Source organism: Bufo bufo, chromosome 1 (genome assembly GCF_905171765.1).
Source record: "Bufo bufo chromosome 1, aBufBuf1.1, whole genome shotgun sequence".
Classification (NCBI taxonomy): Eukaryota; Metazoa; Chordata; class Amphibia; order Anura; family Bufonidae; genus Bufo; species Bufo bufo.
Window position 1 is genome coordinate 46,773,040 of NC_053389.1, and position 23,693 is coordinate 46,796,732.

The window sequence follows — 23,693 nt, forward strand, 5'->3', positions numbered from 1 at the left end:
CACCATTGGTCCAGTTTTTCTCTGTGATGTGCCACCAGTCTCGTATCATATACCAGTGATTGGCTGCAGTGGTCCCTTGTGGTACATTGACACCTTTTTACTGGAAACCAGTAAGCGTTACTGGTTTTATTAGTTTACCCCTTCCCTGCCGTTTGCCAGTTACTTTTAACCGACAAGCCTTTTTATACTTTCTTTACAGTAAACTTTAAAAACCATTCGTCTTTCATTAAGACCTCGTGCACACGGCCGTTGTTTTTGCGGGTCTGGTGCGGACCCGTTCACTTCAATGGGGCCGCAAAAGATGCAGACAGCACTCCGTATGCTGTCCGCATCCGTTGCTCCGTTCCGTGGCCCCGCAAAAAAAAATTATAACCTGTCCTATTCTTGTCCGCGCTTTGCGGACAAGAATAGGCAGTTATATTAAAGGCTGTCCGTGCCGCTCTGCAAATTGCGGAACGCGCACGGACGCCGTCCATTCACACGTCCATATGTGTTTTTTGCAGATCCGCACATCGCCGGCACGCTCATAGAAAATGCCTTTTCTTGTCCGCAATTGCGGACAAGAATAGGACATATTCTACTTTTGTGCGGATCCGCAAATGCGGATGCGAACAGCACATTCCAGCCCTATTGAAAATGAATGGGTCCGCACCTGTTCCGGAGCCATTTTGCTGACGTGTGAATAGACCCTAACCCCCCACCCCTTCATATGATACCTGCCATACACATTGGGATATATGTTGTCCAAATCTAACGTGTATGGAGATGTTCTAACTCTTCTACTGGTAGCTGTCGAGGAGAAGGAGGATCAGGCATGTTTGATTTCAATATGTCCGATCCCTTTGTCGTCCAAAGACCGAAGCTGCCGCCAGAGGTGCCTGGCTTACTCTGCTCCATCTATGGAGAACATGTGAATGTAGGGGGGCGGACGGAATAGCTGCAGGCTATCTAATGTTTATGGCCACCTTCAGTTTGGGGCGTGAATGCTATGGGAACGGTACAGAAGGGGGTCCAATTTTGCACTGTGAAGGGAGATGCCCTCCTTGGAGGACCCCTTTCATTACAATGAGCTCCTCATGATCGGCTGGGGTACCCGATGTACGGCACATGGTGGTCCGCACAACATCCCGCTTTTAGCAAGCATGCCAGGGTACCCCCATGCCTAGGTGCTGGCTCTCCCATCTACCCCTTGTTTTCAGTTTTGGGATCAGTGAATCGGGGCTTTCTAAAACCTCTTCTGGCCATGATCTAGTTAACTGGTTCTCAGATGAAAACTGAAGCCATATTAGGATTCTCCGCCAAGAGAAACAATACCATGAGTAATGGCTCGTTCCCCGGCTGTGATCGGAGTCTGGTTAACCAGAAGGAAACGTCCGTCTGCTGCGTTATCTCCTCTACGAGCCGATTATAGGAAATAGTCCCGGGATTTGATCATCCCGCATCGGGGTCTGGACTTTGTAAGCCTGCAGCCTAGTCCTGAAGGAGTTAATAGTCAGATTATCGCGGACAAGGCTCCATTGTCTCTGTTCCAGTTCATCAGTCATTAGGTTTTTCTTTCTATTTTTACCTTTTGTGCGGTTTGTGGAGTCATTCAAGGCTCATGGCCTCGCGGGCTTTACCTTGGAAGATGCTGTGAACCTCTTCATGTCAGTATATCTCTAGATGCAGGGTAACCCTGAAAATGATTGTTCTCCATTTACCGCATCTTTTGTTCTCCAATCCCATCCAAAGCTGCATTTACAAATGTGCTTGTTGCCATTTGGAATCGCAGAGTCCTGTAAAAACTCCATTCTTTAAAATCCTGTCGTACCATGGACTCTGTGGCAATGCATGCAAACCACATCCTGCTCACACAGCTGAGGGTTTGTTGCAGTATAACAGACTGGTATACAATAAATTATCGTTCTGGAGCAGCCTCTTTAAAGGGCATCTGTCAGCAGTTTTGTACCTATGACACTGGCTGACCTGTTAAATGTGCACTTGGCAGCTGAAGGCATCTGTGTTGGTCCCAATGATGTTTTAATATATGCAAATGAGCCTCTAGGAGCAACGGGGGCGTCGCCATTACACCCAGAGGCTCAGCTCTCTCTGCAACTGCTGCACTCTCTGCGCTTTGGTTGACAGGGTCAGGTGTGATCACATTTACACCGCCTGGTCCTGTCAATCACAATGCAGAGGGCGCGGCAGTTGCAGAGAGAGCAGAGCCTCTAGGTGTAATGGCAACGCCCCCGTTGCTCCTAGAGGCTCATTTGCATGTAGAAAAACCTCATTCTTCTCAGCAATGCGGGCACATATGAACATGGGACCAACACAGATGCCCTCAGCCGCCAAGTGCATATGTAACAGGTCAGCCGGTGTCATAGGGACAAAACTGCTGACAGATGCCCTTTAATTTCAAAGAGATACGTGTTGGATAGGTGAGGTCTGGCCTCTGGGACCCTCACCAGTCACAAGTTTCGGGGTCCCATGTCTCTTCCCTGATTCACGAGGTGGTCGAGACTGTGTACTGCCGTTCCATTCAAAGTCTATGGGCCTGAAAGCATCTCCGTCCATCCTATAGTGTTTGAATGGAGGGCAGTGCACACGCTGAAATGCCGCACCAGCTTTTTATGGGGACACGACCCCTAACCAGTGATGGGACCACCATCAATTAGAGGGGATTACTTTACATTCTTGGACAACCCTTTAACACAGCAGCACAAATCTCTCTCTCGTCTTAGACCATAGGCTACCTAAAAACTTATACGCTGAACCTAGCTCCTCGGCCTTGTGAGCAGGATTGCCTTTCATCTTCTTGCTGTTTTTATTCACTGACACCAAGCAGGGATCTTAGAAAGCTGCAGAACTGTGAATGCTGCTCTGGATGTGAATGGAGTGTAAACCATGATTTGTAGATTTGTAGAGTAGGGGCTGACACACGATCGTGCTCAGGTTGGGAAACATGGCCCGTGTGTTGGCTGCATCTCCTGGACTGACCGCCGGTCCACTGACCCGAACTGGCTGCATCAGATTTATCACTTAGTTCGGGTCAGGGAATCCTCAGTCGGTCCAGGAGATGTGGCCAACACACGGGCCATGTTTCCCAACCTGAGTATTCAGAAAGTCTTCAGACCCTTTCATGGTTTCACATTTTATGTTGCGGCCTTCTGCTAAAAAAAAAAAATAATTGAAGTCCGCCCCCCCCCCGCCAATTTGCATTCCATACCCCATAATGAAAAAGTGAAAGCAGAATTTTAGAAATTTTTGCAAACTTAGGCCTCATGCACACGAACGTATTTTCTTTCCATGTCCATTCTGTTTTTTTGCGGACCGTATACAGAACCATTTATTTCAATGGGTACGCAAAAATAACGAAAGGTACTGTGTGCATTCTGTTTCTGTATTTTCGTTCCACATGTCCTATTATCCACATTACGGACAAGGATAGGACTGTTCTATCAGGGGCCAGCTGTTCTGTTCCGCAAAATACGAAATGCACACTGACACTAGGGGTGGGCGATATGGCCTAAAGTCTATATTGCGATATAATTTTAAGCATGTGCGATATGCGATATATATTGCGATATATTGTTTTCTATATTGGGGGGGGTGTTTAAATTTTTATTTTTTTTTACTTTTTATTTAATAACTATTAGCCTCCTTAAGGCCTAGAACCCTTGTCATATTCACCCTAATAGAGCTCTATTAGGGTGAATAGGACTTTACACTCTCCCTGCTGCCCTGTGCTTTGTGCACACAACAGCAGGGAGCAGACCATGGCAGCCAGCCTCTCATGTGCCCCCCAGCCTCTGATCTGCCCCCCCCCCAGCCTCTGATCTGCCCCCCCCAGCCTCTGATCTGCCCCCCCCAGCCTCTGATCTGCCCCCCCCAGCCTTTGATCTGCTCCCCCAGCCTTTGATCCGCCCCCCCTCCCTCCCCAGTATTAATCATTGGTGGCAGTGGCCACAGGGTCCTCCCCCCCCCCCCCCCCCCCCCCCATCATTGGTGGCAGTGGGCAGTTCAGATCGGAGTCCCAGCAGTGTAATGTTGGGGCTCCGATCGGTTACCATGGCAGCCAGGACGCTACTGAAGTCCTGGCTGCGATGGTATGTTAGTGAGCAGCATTATACTCACGTGCGCCATGGCCGCCGGGCGCTCCTTCTTCTCATAGGTCTGTGCGACGCATTGCTAATGCTATAAGCATTAGCAATCCGCCGCACAGACAGAAGGAGCGCCCGACGGCCACGGCGCACGTGAGTATAATGCTGCTCACTAACATACCATCGCAGCCAGGACTTCAGTAGCGTCCTGGCTGCCATGGTAACCGATCGGAGCCCCAACATTACACTGCTGGGACTCCGATCGGAACTGCCCACTGCCACCAATGATGGGGAAGGGGGGGGGGGGGAGTGGGACCCTGTGGGATATGGCCGGCACATTCATTGGTGGCGCAGTGGCCACAGTCCCTCCCCTCCTCCTCCTCCTACTCTGTCCTCATTGGTGTTCAGCGGCAGCCGCGCACAGTGGGGAGGGAGGGACTCCCTCCTTCTCCCTCTACTGTGCCGGCTCAGGAGAAAATGGTGCGCGCAGAGAGCGCGATCATATCGCGGTCCGGCGATATGGCGAAAATCCATATCGTGGCCCAAATTTATATCGCATATCGCCTATACCGCCCACCCCTAACTGACACCATCCGTATTTTTGGCGGACCACAAAATACATAAGGTCGTGTGCATGAGCCCTTATTGAAAAGAAAAAAAAACTAAAATTCTGCATGGACATATGTCTTCAGACCCTCTGCTGTGACACATCTCTGGGGCCTTCCATTTCTCTTGATCATCTTTTGAGATATTTCTCCACCTTTGATTGGAGACACCTGTGGTAAATTCAGGTGATTTGACAGGATTTGGAAAGACACAGCCCTGTCTATATAAGATCTCACAGCTGACTATACATATCAGAGCAAAAAGGAAGCCATGAGGAGGAAAGAACTGCCTGTAGAGCTCAGAGACAGGATTGTGTGGAGGCACAGATCTGGAGAAGGGGACAAAACATTTCTGCTGCACTGAAAGTTCCAAAAAGCACAGTGGTCTCCATAATTCTTACATGGAAGGAGTTTCGAACAACTAATAGCAATGCAAGATTACAATAAATTAGCAAAGCTTTTGGGGGTCATTTACTCAGCCCCCCTCCATGCCACTTTTTGCCATAAGTCACAAGATCCCATTTTGAAACTTACAATATTTTGTCACACAGGCATTTTTGCAAGCGTGTTTGAAACTTTGGATCGGTGGGGTCCTGGCTGGGGCTTGGGCCCTGACAAATCAGCCATTTTTATTATTATTATTATTTTTTATATCTGGAAACGGCCAGAAAACTACTCCGGTCAGGGGCTGGAGTAGTTTCCACTCCAGGCACACGGACTGCCGGAGGTGTACCTAATTTAAGACTAGGTGCACGCCTTGTCATAAATTATTGGAATCTTCTGGCACCGCAAGGGGGACACAGACCGGGATTTAACGTTTTTGTAAAGGACCACCTTTGTTTTCACTTTCTCACTATGGGAAACTGAGTGCAGAATGATGGGGAAAACTTGATTTTTTTTTTTTTATTTATTTATTTATTTTTTTATTTGTATTTTTTGCATAGGCCACAACATAACAAACTGTGAAAAAAGTGAAAGGGTCTAAAGACTTTCCGTATGCGTTGTAGATGTAAACCTGCGACGGTAACTTACCGTAGAATGAAGTTACATAAGCCTTGGTGGGAAGGGCTCGGGGTGTAGAGGCCTGTACGTTCCGGACGGAGCCACATGCTCGGCTCATGTGTCTGAGTACAGTCGCACGCTAGTCGGGTGTATCGGGGGTGGAGGACCTGCCCTACATACAGACACCTCTTTACATAATTATTCACACTGACAGGTCGTCTTGTAAGGACAAAAGGGAGGTGACCGCACAATGGCATTCAGGCTATTCAGGGCGCCGCAGGCTGGATTACCTGTGTATGTGGACACTTTACCTGTTGTAATAATCATCTAAGCGACGAAAAACACAAGCACCTATTACATACAGTCCTTGACACCCTTGTTACAGGGCAGAGCCTTGGCCAGTAGCCCAGACACATACCCAGGGCTACAGAAAGCCCGGGTTGCGTTTCCCTATAGTGCTGCTCCACTTGTTACAATTCAGAACTCCGTAAAGAATGGTAACTTTTGTAGATACTTTGTTTTACTTATTTAGTTCTGAGTTACATCGTGTCTTATGCTCCTCCAGTCACATCTAAAGCTGCATTCACTAACCCTTGTAGTCGGTGCCATGACCAGGACCCTTGCTATGGAGCTGCCACTTAAAGGGGGTTTCCCTTAATCAACATTTATCCGCTGGATGGGCGATTGATGTCTCATCTCTTGGGGTCTGACATTTGGGACCCCCACCGATCACAAGAACAGGGTTTCTTTGTCAATGGAGTAGAGGTCATGTATGTGTAGTACCCCTTTAAGCAGATGGCAGAGTGAGGTCAGCTATCTCCATCTGTTCCAGGGACGAGAACCCCCTGATTATTTTTAAAGTGGAGTATCTGTTTTTAGATCTCCGTCCCTCTGTTATTCCTACTAGCAGTTTCTGACTAAATAGACAACTGGTTATTACCTTTCACCTAGGAATGTGCCCCTACACAATCAGTACTGAACAGTGTCAGACCATGTAGCCCCCCCCCCCCCCCCAACTGATAACACCCAGTTGGTAATTTATAAATGTCTAGGAAGAATAACAGAGGGACAGCACAGGTTTCTACAGATAAAAGTCCTCCAGAATTGTATTAGGAGGAATGCATGTAGTTACCAAAACAGACATGACAGGAGTGCCGGCAGGTTCTCTAAGCTCCCACTGCTCTCTAGTAACCAGAATCTAACAGAACTTTTGAATGCTGCTCTAGATGTGACTGGAGCAGGGAAATGTAAAATTTTATTATTTTTCTGGTAAACCTGTCTGGATGTTCTGTTAATGATCAGGGGTAAATCTTGACATTCTTATTAGAGAAGGTAATGTACAAATATCCCCTGCAGCCAATGACTGACCTCGACTCAAAGATCCAGGAAAAAGCTATGAAGGTGGACATGGATATCTGCCGGAGGATTGATATCACTGCCAAGCTGTGTGATGTAGCACAGCAGCGCAATTCCGAAGACGTATCCAAGATGTTTCAGGTGACAGAGCCTTGCCTCTCCTTCTCGCTCATACACTCTTTTTAGTTAACATGACCTCCGTCAGTGTAAGGTCCCATCATGGTGAAGGCTAGGCTAAGCTCCTCTTTCCGCTCAGTGTAAGTTCCCATCATGGTGGAGGTTAGGTTTCTCTCTCTGTTCAGTGTAAGGGATCACAATGGTGGAGGCTAGGCTATGCACCTCTCTCCGCTCAGTGTAAGGTCCCATCGTAGTGGATGGTAGGCTAGGGTCCTCTCTCCCCTCAGTGTAAGGTCCCATCGTGGTGGATGGTAGGCTAGGGTCCTCTCTCCCCTCAGTGTAAGGTCCCATCGTGGTGGATGGTAGGCTAGGGTCCTCTCTCCCCTCAGTGTAAGGTCCCATCGTGGTGGAGGGTAGGCTAGGGTCCTCTCTCCCCTCAGTGTAAGGTCCCATCGTGGTGGAGGGTAGGCTAGGGTCCTCTCTCCCCTCAGTGTAAGGTCCCATCGTGGTGGATGGTAGGCTAGGGTCCTCTCTCTCCCCTCAGTGTAAGGTCCCATCGTGGTGGATGGTAGGCTAGGGTCCTCTCTCTCCCCTCAGTGTAAGGTCCCATTGGGGTGGAGGTTAGGCTAGGGTCCTCTCTCTGCTTAGTGTAAGATATCATCATGGTGGAGGGTAGGCTAGGCTCATCTCAGCTCCAGGTAAGGTCCCATCATGATGGAGGATAGGATAAGTTCCTCTATCTGCTTAGCATAAGGTCTCGCCATGGTGGAGGGTAGGCTAGGCTCACCTCTTCGCTTAGTGGGAGGTCCCATCATGATGGAAGGTAGGCTAGGTTTTTTTTTCTCCCCTCAGTGTAAGGTCCTATCATGGTGGACAGTAGGCTAGTCTTCTCTCTCTGCTCATGTAAAGTCCCATCAAAGTGGAGGGTAGGCTAGGCTCACCTCTTTGCTTAGTGTAAGTCTCTTTAGGGTGGAGCGTAGTATACGCTCCTCTCTCAGCACCATTTAAGGTCCCATAATGGTGGATGGTAGGCTAGGGTTCTCTCAGTGTAAAGTCCTATCATGGTGGACAGTAGGCTAGGCTTCTCTCTCTGCTCATTTAAGGTCCCATCATAGTGGAGGGTAGGCTAGGCTCACCTCTTCTTTTAGTGTAACGTCTCTTTATGGTGGAGGGTAGGCTAAGCTCCTCTTTCTGCTTAGTGTAAGGTCTCATTACGGTGGAGGTTAGGCTAGGCTCACCTCTTCGCTTAGTGTGAGGTCCCTTCATTATGGAGGGTAGGATAGGCTCCTCTCTCAGCTCCACTTTGTGTCCTCCTTGCTGGTGTAAACTATGATGCATATCAGTAAAGTGATACAATTCGTCTTCAGTTTCTTGGTGTCTGTGGTTCTTTCCATCCTGTCCTGTATCCTTGCGTCGGTATTTCTTTCTTGAGTAGTCGCGGTCTTTCTACGGCAGGGCTTGCTCTTTACCATGCATCCCGCTCTTCACTGCATGCTTAGCCCAGGCTGCCACTGAATGTGCTCTGTGGGTGAATGCTGGTGGCACAGTCTTGCAGCTTGCTAATGCACTTAAACCCATAGGCTCATCTTGGTGGTGGTGGTTGGTCAAGATCGCTCTTTAGTAACCATGAGCTGCCGATCTTCTCTTCCTGCAGGTGGGAACAGTGTCTAAAAAGAAGGAGCGTAAGCGAACGTCAGAAGATGACATCACGGAGCAGGACGGGGACGCTGGGCGCTTCTCGGATGATGAAGTCAGTTGTTCCCTCAACATAACGGATGAAATGAAGAGGATGTTCAACCAGTTGTAAGTCCAGGGTGGGGGGTGGGGGCTTGTAGTTATGTAATAGAGTCCTCCCTAGTCCCTCACCAATATTCAAAATAAATCCCTTCTTACTCCTTCCATGACCTCAGCTTGGTCCAGATGTAGCCTGGACCTGAACTTGACCATACACATTAGATGAATGTTTGTTGAACCCACTGATGTTGGCTGGACTGGCTGACCATGTATATGAGGACCTTCCAAATCTCCCTCCAACAGCAAATGTCTAGAAGGATTGGGCAGTTAAATTTCAACATGTCCAATCCTTTTGTTCTTGATGTAAGCTGCCACCAGAAGTGTCCAGCATGGGCTTAAAGGAGTACTCCGATCTATGCCATCCATGTCAGTTGGCTGCAGGTTCCTCCTCTGGGACCCACTCCTATCTCCAGAACGGGCCCCTCATAGTGAAGGCGAGCACACCACACAAGTGCAGCCACCCTTTATTCGCCACCATTTCCATCATCCCCCCCATAACGCTGATTGGAGAGGTGGCCGTGCATGCGCAGCGTGCTCTCCATTCACCACTATATGACTTCTAAAAATAGCAGATCAATTGGCTGTTTTCAGAACTCCCATAGCAATGAATGGAGAGCAGTGATCTGTACTTTACTTTGGGGGGGGGGGGGATAGGAGTGGGTCCCACCACTGGGACGAGCTCCTATCTGACATTGATGGCATATCTGTAGGATACGCTATCATAGATGGGAATACCCCTTTAAGCTTCTAACCCCATACCTGCATGCTCTGCTGAGCTGAGTGTATGGGAAGGCGGTCATAAAATATGGCTGCTGTTTTGCTGAAAGCTATCTAAGATGTATGGCCAACTTAAAGGGGATTTGATATTGATCAGTATCAGATTGGCGGTGGTCTGCCTTCTGACACCCCTGCTGATAAGCTGTTCAGCGACGCCACGCGACCAATGTACAGTGCTAAGGTACAGCTCGGTCCCCTTCAAGTGAATATGGCTGAGCTGCAATACCCAGCGCAGCCACTATCCAATGGACGGCACTGTTCTTGGTAAGCTGTGAAGAGACTGTCACACTCACCGAGCTCTGGTGAGCGCAATGGCCTCTTCAAACAGCTGATCGCCGAGGTTGTCGGACCACTGCCGATCTGATATTCATGTCCTATCCTGAGGAACAGGTCCTCAATATCAAATTTCTGGATAACCCCTTTAAGACTGGTTGCTGGGCCGAGGAGCAAATATGCAAAAAGAACTGGGTTCCCAGAACTGAACCCCAGTTCACCCTACTAATCGGATTCCGCAATGGATCGTGGAGCGTCCTGTATTCTCCAGTGAATTCCCCGTATTACGCGGCTCGGCTTCCTGCTATTAGCACAATTCCAGACGGAGATCGTCTTCCTGGGAAAAGGATGTGACTGGCGGACGTCCTAGAGGTCTGGGCCAAGTCTGCAGCTTCTCCCGGATCTGGAACAGCAGTTGCGGGGGAGGGGGAAGCTTTATTTGGAGAATGCTGACCAAGCTGTACGACATCTTTTAAAATACCGCCCTCCCCGGTCTGTCTGCTGGTTTATTTTGGCCGTCTTTATGCATCATGGTTTTAGTCTGCCAAATGCAAGCCGCTGATGTACAGCCGGCATCTCTCCGGGGCGAGGGCGGCGTGCTTCGTATCTTCTGTGTAGTCGGTGACCTCACTCGTGCTGTATGGATTTATATGCTGCGGCCTCTGATGACATCACAGATTTCTGATGATGTCACAAAATGGCACTGATGTCGTGCATTCACACCATGTGGTCCGCCAAAAAATTTTTTTTTTGTGTGGATCTGGAAAACGGACAAGAATAGGACATATTCTGTCTTTTTTGCGGGGCTACGGAACGTACATACGGATGCGGACAGCACACGGTGTTCTGTCCGCATTTTTTGTTATAGTTAATACGGTTGAAAAAAGACACAAGCCCATCAAGTGGATGCGTTGAAACGAATGGGTCGGCATCCTAGCCGCAAAAAAAATGCAGATTGGATGCGGAACAAAAATACGGTCGTGTGAATGGCTTCCTCCGATGTACAAGACACGGATAACAGGCCTTTCTATGCAGACTCCATATTTAAAGGGCGTTTCCACTTTTATGAAATCGTCAAAGGCATCGAAAAACTGTTTTATTACAATTTTTAAAGTTTGCTGACACATTGCGGCCTTGTAGTGAACTCTCGGGGCAGAAGAGAGCTTTGCGCTGCTGTTATTTTAATCCCAAAAGAGACTGATCACATTGTAACAACCCATCAGCTCTGCAAGCTGAATGAGGTACAGCCAGGTTTTCACAGACTGGTGGATGGGCTTTGTTAGCTTTAGCAGCCTAAGAGGGGATGAACATTTCGCTCGGCGATGTCATCGCATTCCTCTGTGATGTCGCATCCCACCCAGGATACACTGCATCTCGCTCAGGGGTTGAGAAGACATTACGTATATTGGATGCATTGCAGTACATTTAATGTCTTAGCGCCACCAGGTGGCCAGATCTAGAATAGTCCGAGTCCTCATTTTTATTCCTTACAGTCCACCTCTACCATATGGATCTTGTTCAATATTCTTCTCCATTGTCTTTCGCAGGCGGGAGACGTACGACTTTGACGACGATTGTGACAGTCTGACCTGGGAAGAAAATGAGGACACCTTGTTACTGTGGGAAGACTTTTCCAACTGTAATCCCTCCATCGAGGTCCAGAAAGAGGTCAGTACTGCAGAGCATCAGCCGTGTACTGGTGTAGCAGGCTTTGTTACGTTTACCCTTGGGCAGGGGGGAGGGGGAGAGGATGCATACTTACCTACTCCCTGCCGCTGGGTAGTGGCACCTTCCTTCCCTGTCTTCGGCTGCTTTGCTTGGGTCCCCCGCTGTTAACATCTGCTTTGACACTTCTGCAGCCAATTGCTGGCTGCAGCGGTGGCTTGAGCCCTTTGCGTCACAAGACCAGTTGACTTGACTCAAGTGGAGCAGGTCACCGCTGAAGCCAGTAATTGGCTGCAGCAGTGTCAAAGCGGATGTTGACAGAGGGGGGACCTCCTACCCAAGCAAGGAATCCCAGGACTGGAAGGGAAGGAGCCTGGACCCAGCAGCGGGGAGCAGGTAAGTTTGGCAGGCATTGCCAAAACACCCCATTTTTTTTACTTGGGGCCTTCCTATGGCTGTTCAGTAATCCAGAGCATCTGATAGTCCAGCGCCCATCAGATTTTAGTACCTGGGTCAACAACCTTTGGCACTCCAGCTGTGAAACTACAACTCCCAGCATGCACACTTGCTCAGCTGTTCTAGTAATTCCCATAGAAGGGGGAAAAAAAGAGGATTCTGGGAGTTGTAGTTTGAGAACAGCCGGAGGTTTCTGACTCCTGTCCTATTACGTTTTACTGTACGGAGTTACTATCCCAAGCCTGTCTCATACACTGGTGCTCACGCGTTTTAAGTTGCTGATTCCCCATCATCCGTCTCTCACAGGATGAAAGTCTGGGCAGTCTGATTCAGGAGACGGAATCTTTTCTGAAGACGCGAGACAAAGAATACCAGGAAACCATTGGCCAGATAGAGGTAAGGGGGGTGAGCAGTGACGTGTCTGTCATCAGAATGGGAGATTTTGGGGTGTCTCATGAAGAACCGACCTCAGGTTCAGTCTCGTATGCGATCAGGCCTTGTTCTGTTCTCGCTGCTGTAGTCATGAAAACTTGCGCTTGCTCTGGGGTTACCATGGTAACATGAACAAGCGGACTCTGCATGGCCTTCCTGCCCGTGGGATACTCTCTTCCATGTATGTGTTCTTTTGAGTAGACCGAGGTGACCTGACGGGAAGTCCATGCTGAGGTATCCAGTTGATGTTACCATGGTAGCCCCAGAGCAGGCACGACTGCAGCAATTAGAAGACCAGGAGAAAGAGAACAGATCAAGTTCTGCCGAGGTCATATTATTTTAACTAAATCTATAAAGAAATAGAACGCTGTCTGTGATATTAAAGTGATCAAACCGTCCAGAAGTCGGCAATAATTTACTGATTTATTTTCCGAGACGAGGTTCTGAAATACTGGATGACGTAACAAGGACATTAATTACTGGCGTATCCAGCTAGTATGTAGTGCCCCCTGCAGGTGGTGCTGGGTACTTACAACCTTTTTAAAAAAAAAATTCACAATTCTAACTAGTGCAAATAAAACCAAAAATATAGAATTTTTTTTTTTTTATAAGGGCTCATGCACAGGACCGTAAGTATTTTGCGATCCGCCAAAAACTGATTCGCAAAATATACGGATGACTTATTTTGCGGAACTGAACAGCCGGCTCTTAATAGAACAGTCCTATCCTTGTCCGTAATGCGGACAATAATAGGACATGTTCTAATTTTTTTGCGGAACAGAAACGGAATACACACAGTAACTTCAGTTTTTTTGCGGACCCATTGAAATGAATGGTTCCGCATACAGTCCGCAAAAAAAACTGAACGGACACGGAAAGAAAATACATTCATGTGCATGATTAACCCACGCACCCATTCAAGAGTAGCACCCAGCACATCACACTTGTGGGTGCTCTTCATTCACTCTTGTAATGTTTGCTAAAAATTCATATTTGTGGCTAAAGTTGGTCTCCAACGAGGCCTGAGATGTATAAAGCGTAAAATTAAAGTTCAGAAATGCCACCTACATGCACTTACCTTCACAAAAGAGGCCAAAAATCTACTGCGATCCAGATGCCAAACAAATGCCTTTTTTTTTCCCTCTGACATTCTCTGTTTTGCGTTTTGTTTTACCCTTTAAGACAATCTTGTTAAAGGGATCTTCCATGATTTCAAAGGCTTTTCCCACAAATAAAAAATAAATAAAATATAAATATATATATATAATTATTATTTTTATTTTTTGCCTCTTTTCTGGAGGACTTTCTTCTCTTTCTGTGGGTGGGCAGCCGCTCCCAGGATGCATTGAAGTTAGCTCTTATTAATCCCTCCCCCCCCCCCCCCCCCCCCCCCCCCAGAATACAAAATAGTGGCTCAGAGATACAGTATGGTATGCAATTCCCCCACAATTTCCTTCTCCACAGTCTAAAGAGACATAGCCGTATAGTTCTATGAATTTATAAGTAGGGATGAGTGAATAAAAGGTGTCCAGGCCTCTTCATGATGAGGAGGAATGAAGAAGGGAAGCTACTGAGCATGTCCGTCCACCACTGATTGCAGATGGATAAAACAGCAGGGGGCGCTACCAGAGAGGAAAAGTAATGGACATAAAAATAAAAAAAACTGTTTATTACATGTATATTGCAGTAATACTTCACTTAAATGCCCTGTTCATTACATAGTAATAATTTGGGATAATCCTGATAAATATCGGTGACCTAATTTCAGGATATATCATTAATATATGATTGGTGGGGGATCTGTCTCCCAGCAAAGCACTGATCCGCTATTGGATCAGCTACAGCCTCTTCCTCTGCTTGTAACATCGTGTCCATCATTAAAAAGGCCTTTGTTCAGCTCGGGCTCATTCAAGTGAATGGAAACTGAGCTACAGTACCCCCGCACGGCCACTACACAGTGTATGGCGCTGTCTGCTTCTGGCGCCTGCTAAGAACAGCTGAGTGGAGGCGTTACCGGGTGCCACATCCCCATCAATTTTATATTGGTGTGGTATTGTAACGTGAATTCAAAAGATCTGAGAATGAATAAGCTTACGCAGGCTTAGTGAATAAATATGTTTACTAAATGTGATTAAATATACAATAACACAAAAAAATCAGAACCTGATCCATCACTAGCCTAAATTCGGTGGAGACTCCGTCGATGTCTACCACGTTATAACACATGACTGACACCCCAGGGTGTACAAGAGATAGGGCAAATCAATACTTGCATCCTACCTAGGATGAAGCGCCTGGTTGGATCCCAATTAATTGTTAGTGCAGACCACAGTTATTCCCATCAGCCCCTCCTCCAGTCTGCATCACGCATGTTGAGATCCCTCAGGAATGTGGTCTTATCAGCACAATGGGGATGGGTACTAGGTTACACGGCACAACATTACACATAATGGTAATAATAAAAGGGGACAGATCGGTACTTAAAAAATACCCTTACAATACAGGTATCCTAAGGATAAGTCCTCAATATCTAAAACCCAAAGAGCCTCTTTAAATCATGGAAATCCCTTTCAACAGGGTTGGCCCATTTGGAACACTAAGAGGTGGGACCCTCCCCTATTTCCAGACTGGGGCGCCCAAAGTGAACAGAGAGCCGCCACGCATGGGCGGACTCCCTCCGTTGAATGGAGTGGTGGCCTCGCTTGCTTGGTGCTCTCTCCATTCACTGCTATAGGACTTCCGAAAAAATTCCGGTGCGCCCATAGACATGAATGAAGAAGGTCTTGCGCATGCGCAGTGTGCTGCCCTTCACTTTGGGGCATTTTCTTAGCCATATGCCATCAATGTCCCAGATGGGCCAACTGAACTTACAGCATAGCCTGTAGGCAATGACTTGACGGCTATTTCACTTCTTCTGTAGCTGGAATTGGCAAACGCAAAGAGCGACATGAACCGGCATCTGCACGAGTACATGGAAATGTGCAGCATGAAGAGGGGTCTGGACGTACAGATGGAGACGTGTCGGAGACTTATCAAAGGATCGGCTGGCAGGTGGGTCGCTCTGTGTAGGTGATCGGGGAGGTGTATGTTTACCTGCTGCTTTATATATTTTGGGGCGTCTTCAGTGATTGCACCCACACATGGGATGGCTATTAATAACAGGTGAGGCGAATACTGCGGGCGTGGCCCTTACTAAACCAAATACTGCTACATATTAATAGCGCAGGATCAGGGACATCAGTATTGACGGAACAAATAATCACCAGCTCGAGAATTCTCCAACCTAAATGACATCACCAGCTTCACCTTACTGCACCTGGACACTGACTGTGGCATGTGAACGTCATAGGGGTGCTCCCAGTCAGCCAGAGCGGAGAGCCGGGGTGCCCCTTCACTTGTCCATGACGTGTAGCATGTCAGGAGCTCATGGGAACTGGAATTGGGCTGCAGTCATACACCGCATGTAAAGTACAGTAGCCCTAAAGGGTCTCAGAGCTTTCTCATGTTATAGAGACATATCAAATGTTTTCGGTCAATGGGGCTCCGAGTGCTGAGACCTTCCCCCCCCCCCCCCCCCACTGATTGGTAGAACGAGTAGAGAGGAAGGCAGGAGACTGAATTGGGGCGGCCCATTAACTAATTTTAGCCCGTGTCCTGCAGCAAGGAGAGAGCACAATATACAAGCCCCCCTCTCTCCTCTTTCTAGTGATCTGCGGGGGTCTTGGCACTCAAACCTCCACTGATTTGAAACCTTTGTGTCGTTATGGCTAGACCTCCAAGAGGAAAGCATACTAACCTGCTACTTTGGGCTGGGTCCCAGCTCCTTCACTCCCTGGCCTTGGCTGACTCGTCCGGATTTCACTGCTGCAGCCACTCGCTGGCCTTAACGGTGACCTGCTCCCCTTGTGTTACGTGACCAATTGACATGATGCAAGGGAAGCGGGTCACTGCTGTGGTGAGCGATTGGCAGCAGCGGTGTCAAAGTGGATGTTGGCAGTGGGCGACCCGGTGGCGTGGAGTAGTTTTTAAATATGCTTTCCTTAATAGGCCAGGAGGGGGCATTTGCCAAAAACTCCTAAAAAAGGTCTCCAACCCCTTTTAAGGATATGGCCATATATACGGCACCTATACTGGAAAACTGTGGATACAAAAAGAGAGAAAATCAGCAGCGGAAATTGCCCTGTATGGCAGATTATAAATGTGCAGCGTACATTCTAGCACTGCATGAAGAAAAGTTATATCAAGATCTCCGCTTGCAGTCAGTGAATGGAGCCATCCTTTTATACACCTTGAGTCTAAAAGCTAGTTATGACCTAGTCCTCTTCACACTCGGTATTATTCAATTCTGGTCATTGTAGCTCAGAGGTCCCCCCACCTTCTGTACCTTGATTAACTTTGAGTAGTAAGTAGTCAGGAGCTACGTTTTTTTTTTGGGAAAAATAAACATGGGGTGAGACGTATTAAACGTGGAAATCGTGGGCTAGCAGGCATTTCGGTGTGGAATTTGAGATATTTGTATTGTACCATTCATATTTGCACTGTTCAGGGGTTAAGATATGTCTGCAATATCGTCAGAACAGATGTATTGTAACCAGTGCTTGTGGCCCTACGGCAGCTCTTATGGGGGGGCCACATGTAGCTCCTGAGCCTCTGGTTGGGAACCACTGGTATAGATCATCCTCCTGTAGAAAACTCTGCAGAACAGGTGGGGAATTGATGCTGCTTTTATGTAGCCCATAACGTATCTGCGAAGAAGCCTGGATACATTGTATCTACAGTAAGAAGCCTGGATACAATGTATCAGAATGTTTGGCTTTGAGACGCATCAGGAAGGGCATTCAGACTCTGGATGCAAAGAAGTTTGTTCCTGTTCAATGACAACAAGCAGGGATCTGGTGAACAAGTGATTACAATGCAAATTACATTCATTGCCCCAAAAAATAAATGTACCGTACCCAGATAGAAATGTCAGATTGCTGCAAAGCTCGTCCTGCTGTTATGTCTCAGACAGATATGGAAAGGATTATAGGTTGTGGTCTGGTTTTGCCAAAGAAAGGGACGCTGCCCTTTAAAAATTCTCTCAGAAGCTACTTTTGTGCAGTGTACCTCTTGATAGATCATTGACTGCTAGACATGTCTCTACGACACCCTGGAAGACATTTTGGTTGTTGACAGACTTTCAGAGGGGGAGCATCATTGGACTGAGAGAAGCAGAAAAGAGGCCGCATGTCATCTAGCCTCCAGCCTAGAGGCTGCCCAACACGGTCATCGAGCCGCCTTTCAGTTGTATAGTTTTCCCCAATAAACTTCTCCTTTCGCTGTAATATTGTAATCACTTACATACAGTATATCATCATTACAGTGATACATATCACTGTATATATATTTATTTAAAAAAATGTGGCTTCTTACAATTTGCTCTACTTCGTTTCCAGCAGGAACTCTCCGTCCACCAGTTCCGTGGCCAGCAGCGACTCAGGGAACTCCGACGAGATGCAGGATGAGTTTGAGAAGGACGCAGACGGAGACAGCGCCATCAGTTGATAAGTGACACTCGTGGACCTTTTTGTTTTGGACGCGACTGACTGAGTGGATGAACCAGAGACTTTGACTGGAGGCTTTCCAAGACCCCCTCCAGATACCCCTCCTGATTTGGTGCTGTAAATGTCTATTCTTCTACAGAAAACCCTGTAAATAGAGGGACTAAAAAAAAAAAGAAAAACAAAAACGCTGTTTAAAATGTGCCTTCCCCGCTTCTGAGCCACCTGGATTACTCCACGGATCCCACATTCTGGCTTTAGCGCACCCATTGCCCGCACACGGCAGCCTTTGAAGTCCCCAGTGATGCTGTGGTCTGCCGCTTCGCGTTGTGCGTGGAGATTGGGGTGCGCTTTAATTCAGGGCGCTTAGGGCAGCCGATTAATGTGTGGGATCACTTTACTCCAGGGCCGCTATCTGCAGTCGCGGCTCTGGGGTTTATTTATAGCACTTGTTAAAACTGAACGACAAACCAAAATGTTCTTAGCTTTATTGTTGGCCAAGATGGCGGCGTGTCTTTATAGACGCCGGGGGTGACGCAGCAGCTAGAGAAGGCGGCACTGGGTATGGGACTATGCAATATGTTTGCCTTATTCAGAATGGATTTTAGAGCCGCTCATTATTTTGCCGATCACCAACAAGTCATTAAGATGTAGACTTAAAGGGACACTGATCCTCTGCCCGCGGCATAGGAGAATAAGGGTATGGTCATCGTGACCCTAAGGCTACTTTCACACTAGCGTTCGGAGCGGGTCCGTCTGATGTTTCATCAGACGGATCCGCTCCTATAATGCAGACGTTTGCATCCGTTCAGAACGGATCCGTCTGCATTATAACTTAGAAAAATTTCTAAGTGTGAAAGTAGCCTGAGCGGATCCGTTCAGACTTTACATTAAAAGTCAATGGGGGACGGATCCGCTTGAAGATTGAGCCATATGGTGTCATCTTCAAGCGGATCCGTCCCCATTGACTTACATTATAAGTCTGGACGGATCCGTTCGCCTCCGCACGGCCAGGCGGACACCCGAACGCTGCAAGCAGCGTTCAGGTGTCCGCTCACTGAGCGGAGCGGAGGCTGAGCGCTGGCAGACTGATGCATTCTCAGTGGATCCGCCTCCATTGATAATGCATTAGGGCTGGACGGATGCGTTCAGGACCGCTCGTGAGCCCCTTCAAACGGAGCGCACGAGCGGACACCTGAACGCAGGTGTGAAAGTAGCCCCATCATAAAAATGGGGGCCCCATGTACGCCCACCTCACGCATGTTGGCTGCTCCACCATTCATTCTCTGACGAGATGCAGAGTACTACATTCCCATAGAGATGAATGGAGCAGTGGCACATACAGTTGCAAGAAAAAGTATGTGAACCCTTTGGAATGATATGGATTTCTGCACAAATTGGTCATAAAATGTGATCTGATCTTCATCTAAGTCACAACAATAGACAATCACAGTCTGCTTAAACTAATAACACACAAAGAATTAAATGTTACCATGTTTTTATTGAACACACCATGTAAACATTCACAATGCAGGTGGAAAAAGTATGTGAACCCTTGGATTTAATAACTGGTTGAACCTCCTTTGGCAGCAATAACTTCAACCAAACGTTTCCTGTAGTTGCAGATCAGACGTGCACAACGGTCAGGGGTAATTCTTGACCATTCCTCTTTACAGAACTGTTTCAGTTCCGCAATATTCTTGGGATGTCTGGTGTGAATCGCTTTCTTGAGGTCATGCCACAGCATCTCAATCGGGTTGAGGTCAGGACTCTGACTGGGCCCCTCCAGAAGGGGTATTTTCTTCTGTTTAAGCCATTCTGTTGTTGATTTACTTCTATGCTTTGGGTCGTTGTCCTGTTGCGACACCCATCTTCTGTTGAGCTTCAGCTGGTGGACAGATGGCCTTAAGTTCTCTTGCAAAATGTCTTGATAAACTTGGGAATTCATTTTTCCTTCGATGATAGCAATCTGTCCAGGCCCTGAAGCAGCAAAGCAGCCCCAAACCATGATGCCCCCACCACCATACTTCACAGTTGGGATGAGGTTTTGATGTTGGTGTGCTGTGCCTCTTTCTCCACACATAGTGTTGTGTGTTTCTTCCAAACAACTCAACTTTGGTTTCATCTGTCCACAGAATATTTTGCCAGTACTGCTGTGGAACATCCAGGTGCTCTTGTGCAAACTGTAAACGTGCAGCAATGTTTTTTTGGACAGCAGTGGCTTCCTCTGTGGTATCCTCCCATGAAATCCATTCCTGTTTAGTGTTTTACGTATCGTAGATTTGCTAACAGGGATGTTAGCATATGTCAGAGACTTTTGTAAGTCTTTAGCTGACACTCTAGGATTCTTCTTCACCTCATTGAGCAGTCTGCGCTGTGCTCTTGCAGTCATCTTTACAGGACGGCCACTCCTAGGGAGAGTAGCAGCAGTGCTGAACTTTCTCCAGTTATAGACAATTTGTCTTACCGTGGACTGATAAACAGCAAGGCTTTTGGAGATACTTTTATAACCCTTTCCAGCTTTATGCAAGTCAACAATTCTTAATCGTAGGTCTTCTGAGAGCTCTTTTGTGCGAGGCATCATTCACATCAGGCAATGCTTCTTGTAAAAGCAAACCCAGAACTGGTGTGTGTTTTTTATAGGGCAGGGCAGCTGTAACCAACACCTCCAATCTCATCTCATTGATTGGACTCCAGTTGGCTGACACCTCACTCCAATTAGCTCTTGGAGATGTCATTAGTCTAGAGGTTCACATACTTTTTCCACCTGCACTGTGAATGTTTACATGGTGTGTTCAATAAAAACATGGTAACATTTAATTCTTTGTGTGTTATTAGTTTAAGCAGACTGTGATTGTCTATTGTTGTGACTTAGATGAAGATCAGATCACATTTTATGACCAATTTGTGCAGAAATCCATATCATTCCAAAGGGTTCACATACTTTTTCTTGCAACTGTATGCTTGACTGCCTATCTATTCATATGTGGAGGGACAGAAACCCCACGATCTGCTTCTTCTCTATATATTCAATGGGTATGGGATAAGTTTTAAAACTTGGCACAATCCCTTTAAGGTTAGAATCATGTGCCAGTATCGGCTCAGCCGTCTGCTGGTGTGGAGCTCCTCTGTTACAGGCCACCGTTTCTGAGTAACCTTGGACTTCTACACGGGTGACCGATGCTGGTGACAACTCTTATGGGTGACCAGGTGTGGTTGTCACAGAACAGCACTTCTGCATGTTATAGCAATGCAGATATATGGGCCACTCGGGGTCTGTGGCGAGCCGGGTGGAAGCTCCTATGTGCAGGTTAGTAGATGGTACTTGTAAGGAGATCGTATTCAAAATGAGGTGTCTGTGGTTTGGCTGAGATTTCATCCTTCTGGAGGAGAGCTAATTTTGCATACTTTCTCCCATGGAGCATTGCCTGTAAGGGAGTCTCTATGCACCGCCTGGATCTCTTCAATGAGAAACAGTACCTCCAAGCTGCAAGGGGGCGGCGACCGTCAATGGCGCCATGACTTGACCACAAAACTGCAGTCATTGGCTGCCGTAGGTGGGCGTGGCTAGGATATGTGCGGCCGTTCCCCAAGCGGAGCCAACCAACTCAGAAATGTTGACCCTTAGGCCGGGTTTACAAACCGTGGCCGTATCTCCAGTCACCCGCGGTGGCCGGTGGCTGCCCAGTTTTGCACGGTGTGGAAACCCAGCCTTAGGACTCAAAAAAAAAAAAAGAGCCGCACTGGTGTTTTTATGCCATCCTCTCCAGTGAGGAGTAACCCCCACAACCTCTCCTCAGTGACGTGGATGGTGTAAAAAGGACGGCAAATTCACTAGCATTTATGCCTATTTCCAGGCGTAAATGACATCAGAAATCTACTCCAATCGGGGACTGGAGTAGATTTCACGCCAGGCGCATGGACTGCCAGAGGAGGCGCCTCATTTAAAAAGGGGAGCACACCTCCTTATAAATTAGGTCCGTCCTCCGGCATCAAAGATGACCCCCCCCAATGTGTCTAGTGCACCGATGAGTGACCTGTGGCTCTTCAGCATGCCAGGTCCGCCTTTGCTGGGACTTGTAGTTTTCCATCAGCTGGTAAGGGAAAGGTTTAAGTCTAAAGGCTGCAGAGGATGGCAGTGCCGTGGTTTGGCGCTCCATCTACATTGGGCACAGCTGCCATCTGGGTCCGCCTCCCATCCAGCGGGTGTTCATGTATTGTAAATCTTTTAAAGCCTTTTCTGTATATAGAGGAGTCCGGCCGAGCGGTCGGAGTATTTGTTAATTTATTCGTACCTTGGTGGCCTTCTGACTTCTTGTATCATACGATTTCTAGTGATTTTTTTTTTTATAATTTTTTTTTTTTTTTGCGTTGCCTTAGTTTGCAGGTTGCTTTTGCTCTCCCCTTGCTCTGCGTTGCATAGTATTGCAGGAATCCTGGGAGGCTGGCGCGACGTCGCACGATTGTGTTCTGCTCGCCCACGGTCACTGGAGGGGATCATTGGCTTCTTGTGCAATTGCATTGATCTTACCTCTGGGGGGGCGCTGGAAGTTTGGTGGGCTACAATGTAGACCCCATTATGTAGTGCCGCCTCACGTTGCATAGTTCTGACATGCAGAGTCGCTCCGGTCCAAATCTTTTTGCTTGTATTGCGGTACTTCTCTTACTCTAGACGCCCCTAGAGCTGCAGTTCTGGTTGGTCTCCTGCTAGCAATTGAGCAGAACCAACACATTAGCTGTAAATTGACCAAACCCGCCAATTTCAAAACGCCTATTCTGTAGAACAGGTGTGATGAGGGTTTTTCTCTACTTCAGCGGTGTCTGGCAGCAGGTAACTTTAGTTTTTCCCCCTTTCAGAACACATGCACACTCGGCCAAGCATGCACATATAGGGGGAGGGGGCAACACGGCTATCGTTATGCAGGAGTTCACCTCTCGCTGCTGATCCAATGTCTGCAGAGACTAGGCCATCTTGTGGTGAGTTGTGGGTAATGCACTTGAAATTACATAGATATATCTGCACGTTGGTTTATAGGATATGGAGCTGAGCCGGTGTACGCATCTCTTCCCCTGCAGTGACCATGGAGGCAGTTTACAACCAAAATCTCTCCTGTGCTATTCCCCTGCACCCACTGCCCCCTCTAGTGGCAAAGGGTGTAATTGCTGCTCTGAATTCCACAGCTTGCAGGTGAGACTCCCTCCCATGTATATAAGCACCGACGACCTCTTTTCAACTTCCTCTTGTAGGTTACCAATCGTACCAAATACCTGCTGGGTTGCAAGTCATTATGAGAAAATGCTGCAGATCTTTCCTGTAAATACTTTTGTATTTTATACCTGGATAGATGTGTCATATTGACATATATTTTATAGCCTATTGTAAGGACTGTTTTAGTATACTTTATTTTTTATTATTATTATTGGAGGTTGGAAGGGTTTTTCTTTCACTTGACTATTTTAACCGATGGACACTTGATTTGTGTGATGATAGCATCCTAAAGTTTCTGCTTCAACCCCTTTTTTTTTTTTTCTTAAAGTGGAAGGATCCCAGTTTGAGTATTTATTGCAATATACTATTTGCAAATGAAGGATTTCTT

At 47.4% G+C, this 23,693-nt stretch overlaps 1 protein-coding gene across 2 annotated transcripts in view; it reads left to right on the forward strand.

The window, feature by feature from the left end:
* The window catches only part of IFFO2 (intermediate filament family orphan 2), a 54,491-nt gene extending 35,674 nt beyond the window's left edge, over nt 1–18,817 (forward strand). Inside the window, exons 4-9 of one of the 2 annotated variants that reach the window (XM_040422846.1) lie at nt 7,043–7,183; nt 8,814–8,962; nt 11,551–11,671; nt 12,431–12,520; nt 15,477–15,607; nt 17,992–18,817. In XM_040422846.1, coding sequence (XP_040278780.1) covers nt 7,043–7,183; nt 8,814–8,962; nt 11,551–11,671; nt 12,431–12,520; nt 15,477–15,607; nt 17,992–18,100 — 741 coding nt within the window. In that variant the 3' untranslated portion in view covers nt 18,101–18,817. The remainder of the gene's footprint in view (nt 1–7,042; nt 7,184–8,813; nt 8,963–11,550; nt 11,672–12,430; nt 12,521–15,476; nt 15,608–17,991) is intronic. The other variant, XM_040422853.1, reaches the window with a different exon arrangement.
* The last annotated feature ends 4,876 nt before the right edge of the window (nt 18,818–23,693 follow it).